Below are 2807 nucleotides of genomic sequence, written 5' to 3' on the forward strand. Positions count from 1 at the left end.
TCCCTCCTGATAATATGCCCCGAGTATGAAAGACGGAGTCTGGCCATCCTGGTTTCTAGAGAGCACTCTGGCTGCACTTCTTCCAACACAGATTGGTTTGTTCCTTACGCAGTCCATGGTACTTTTAATATTCTCCTCCAACACCATAACTCAAAAGCATCAATTCTTCTATGGTCTTTCTTATTCACTGTCCAGCTTTCGCATGAATATGAGATTACCGAAAATACCATGGCTTAGGTCAGTGCACCTTAGTCCTCAAGCTGACATCTTTGCTCTTCAACACTTTAAAGAGGTCTTGTGCAGCAGATTTACCTAATGCAATACGTTGTTTGATTTCTTGACTGCTGCTTCCATGAGTGTTGAACAAAGGTAAGGGACTGGAATGAAAAGGACAGGGACAAGAAGTAAATCAGAGGAAGAATTTACAAAATTTGGAAAATGATGACGGGGTTGAAAAGACACTGGTCAGCAAGCCAAGCCCCAGTGAGTACAGAACATTGATGCCAATAATAAAAAGAGGAAGGCACCAAGGAGGAAGAAAAGTTTGCAACTAGGCATCATGAATGTGAATCAAAAACTGAGTTACCAAAGTGACAATGTCTAGCAATCCGTTAGGGGTTGTTGTTGTTGTTGTTGTTGTTAGGTGCCATCAAGTCAGTTCCAACCCATAGCGACCTTATGCACAACAGAACGAAACACTGCCTGGTCCTGGGTCAACCGCACAATTGTTGCCACACTTAAGCCCATTGTTGCTGCCACTTGGCCAATCCATCTCGCTGGGGTCCTCCTCTCTTTCTCTGACCCTCCACCTTACCTACTGATATTTAATAGCATGTGTAAGCTGAAGAAACAGATAGGGAAGGGCCCAGGCTCATGTTGGATGGGATCTTAAAGGGATAGCAGTGATTTGCGGGGAGCAAGTCTAGAAGGCGAAGATCTGAGAACTTTGAACTATATCGTATTTACTTGATGGCAGGTGGAGGAGAGAGATGAGCTGGAGACTATGTTTATAAGTTTCTGAAGAGCAATTTGGTTATATGGCAAAAGCTTTCTAATACACGTGACTTGACGGCACTACACAACAACACAACATATACGGTTACCACAACAAATTTTTTTTGACACTGAAGTGTTATTAAAATAGAAAAAAAAAAAAAAGAGGAGGATAGGGAAGGAACTAATTACTTCACAAGAGGGGATTTTAAAAAATGATAGGGCCATCCCATTGTGGAACAATATGTTGTTGTTGTTATGTGCCGTGGAGTCGATTCCAAATCATAGCGACCCTGCATAAGGTTTCCAAGGCTGTTAATCTTTACGGGAGCACAACGCCTCATCTTTCTCCCACAGCACAGCTGGTAGTTTCAAACTGCTGACCTTGCGGTTCACAGCCCGATTCATAACCACTACGCTACCAGAACTCCTTGTGATATACTATACAGCCATTAAAAATTAAGTCTAAAAGACAACAACAACCCCATTATAATTTTAAATGAATAAAGCAGGATTCAGAATTGTATATAAAGCTTGATTCTACTCCTGTATACACGTCTGTGTGAATTTTGTTGAGTTGGGTGGTGTTTATTGAAACACAATTTATTTTTAAAAGAAGACTGAAAACTCCAAATTTAACAGTGATTTTCTAACAGAACTTCAGGTAACTTTAATCTTTCTTTATTCTTTTCTGTATTTTTCTAATTCTCTCAGCAAACTTATGCAAGGGGACTTCAAAAAGTTTGTGGAAATTTTTCATCATTTTTTAATTCCACTTGTCCTTGAAGGCCCCTTTTACTACTCTTATAATCAAGAAGGAAAAAAAAATGTATCTTTTCTAGAAGCTATGAACATCTGGTACAAGCAGTTTTATATAAAATCATTTCTTGTTCCTACATATTAAGCACATTTTTACAAGCATTCTTGGTGTTATTCCTCCATTTTCCCAGAACTTACCGTGAGCAGCTGTGTTTCTACTTCATCATGAACTAGATCAATTCCCATTCTCTTCTCTCGATGAAATAGACATTCTCGGGCCACCTACAGATACGTGAATAAAGGAAAGCATTAATACAAGCTGACTATAATCAATGACTGAAACAAATCAACAAATACTCCCTATACCAAATTATTAAACCATTTTGTTGAAAATATAGCATGAAGCAGACTGAAAAGGTATTCCCTGCAGCTGGTTTAAAGGTTAGAGTTAGATCTTCAAGGTGATGGTGGTGATGATGTGCTGTGGAGTCGGTCCTGACTCATAGTGACCCTGTATAGGCTTTCCAAGGCTGTAAATCTTTACAGGAGCAGAAAGACTTACATTCCTCCCGCAGAACCTCTGGTAGTTTCAAGCTGCTGACCATGAGATTAGCAACCTGACTCGGATCCACTATGCTACCAGAGCTCCTAATGTACCACAATGCCAGCAGTTCAAATCCACCAGTAGCTCCTCAGAAACCCTATACAGGGTCACAATGAGTCAAAACTGACTCAATGTCACTTAACAACAAACAACAATGAAAGAAGAAAAGATGCCTTGGTAATCAGCTCATCATTGTTTTAGTTTTGTTTGTTTAACAAAATGAAGATTATAGTGCCCTTACAACTTTATAGTATGCTTTTTAGGATTAACATTAAATAGAAAGTCTGAGTCAAGCAATATTCTTTGAGACAAACTAGATTAATAACCTCAATGGAAAACAGCCTAGATTGTTAACAATGAATAATGTATAAAAGAACATTATGTAGCTATTTACGTTTTTTCAAAGATTATTTCATGACATGGGACAACTTCTAATACTAACTTTTTTTTT

The 2807-nt window shown here is 38.7% G+C and overlaps 1 protein-coding gene across 1 annotated transcript in view; it reads right to left on the reverse strand.

The window, feature by feature from the left end:
• The window catches only part of TEKT3 (tektin 3), a 62656-nt gene that overhangs the window by 45175 nt on the left and 14674 nt on the right, over nucleotides 1–2807 (reverse strand). Inside the window, exon 2 of the mRNA XM_006877272.1 lies at nucleotides 1951–2034. Within this exon, the coding sequence (XP_006877334.1) occupies nucleotides 1951–2034 (84 nt within the window). The remainder of the gene's footprint in view (nucleotides 1–1950; nucleotides 2035–2807) is intronic.

Source organism: Chrysochloris asiatica, unplaced genomic scaffold (assembly GCF_000296735.1).
Source record: "Chrysochloris asiatica unplaced genomic scaffold, ChrAsi1.0 scaffold00452, whole genome shotgun sequence".
NCBI classification, from domain to species: Eukaryota; Metazoa; Chordata; class Mammalia; order Afrosoricida; family Chrysochloridae; genus Chrysochloris; species Chrysochloris asiatica.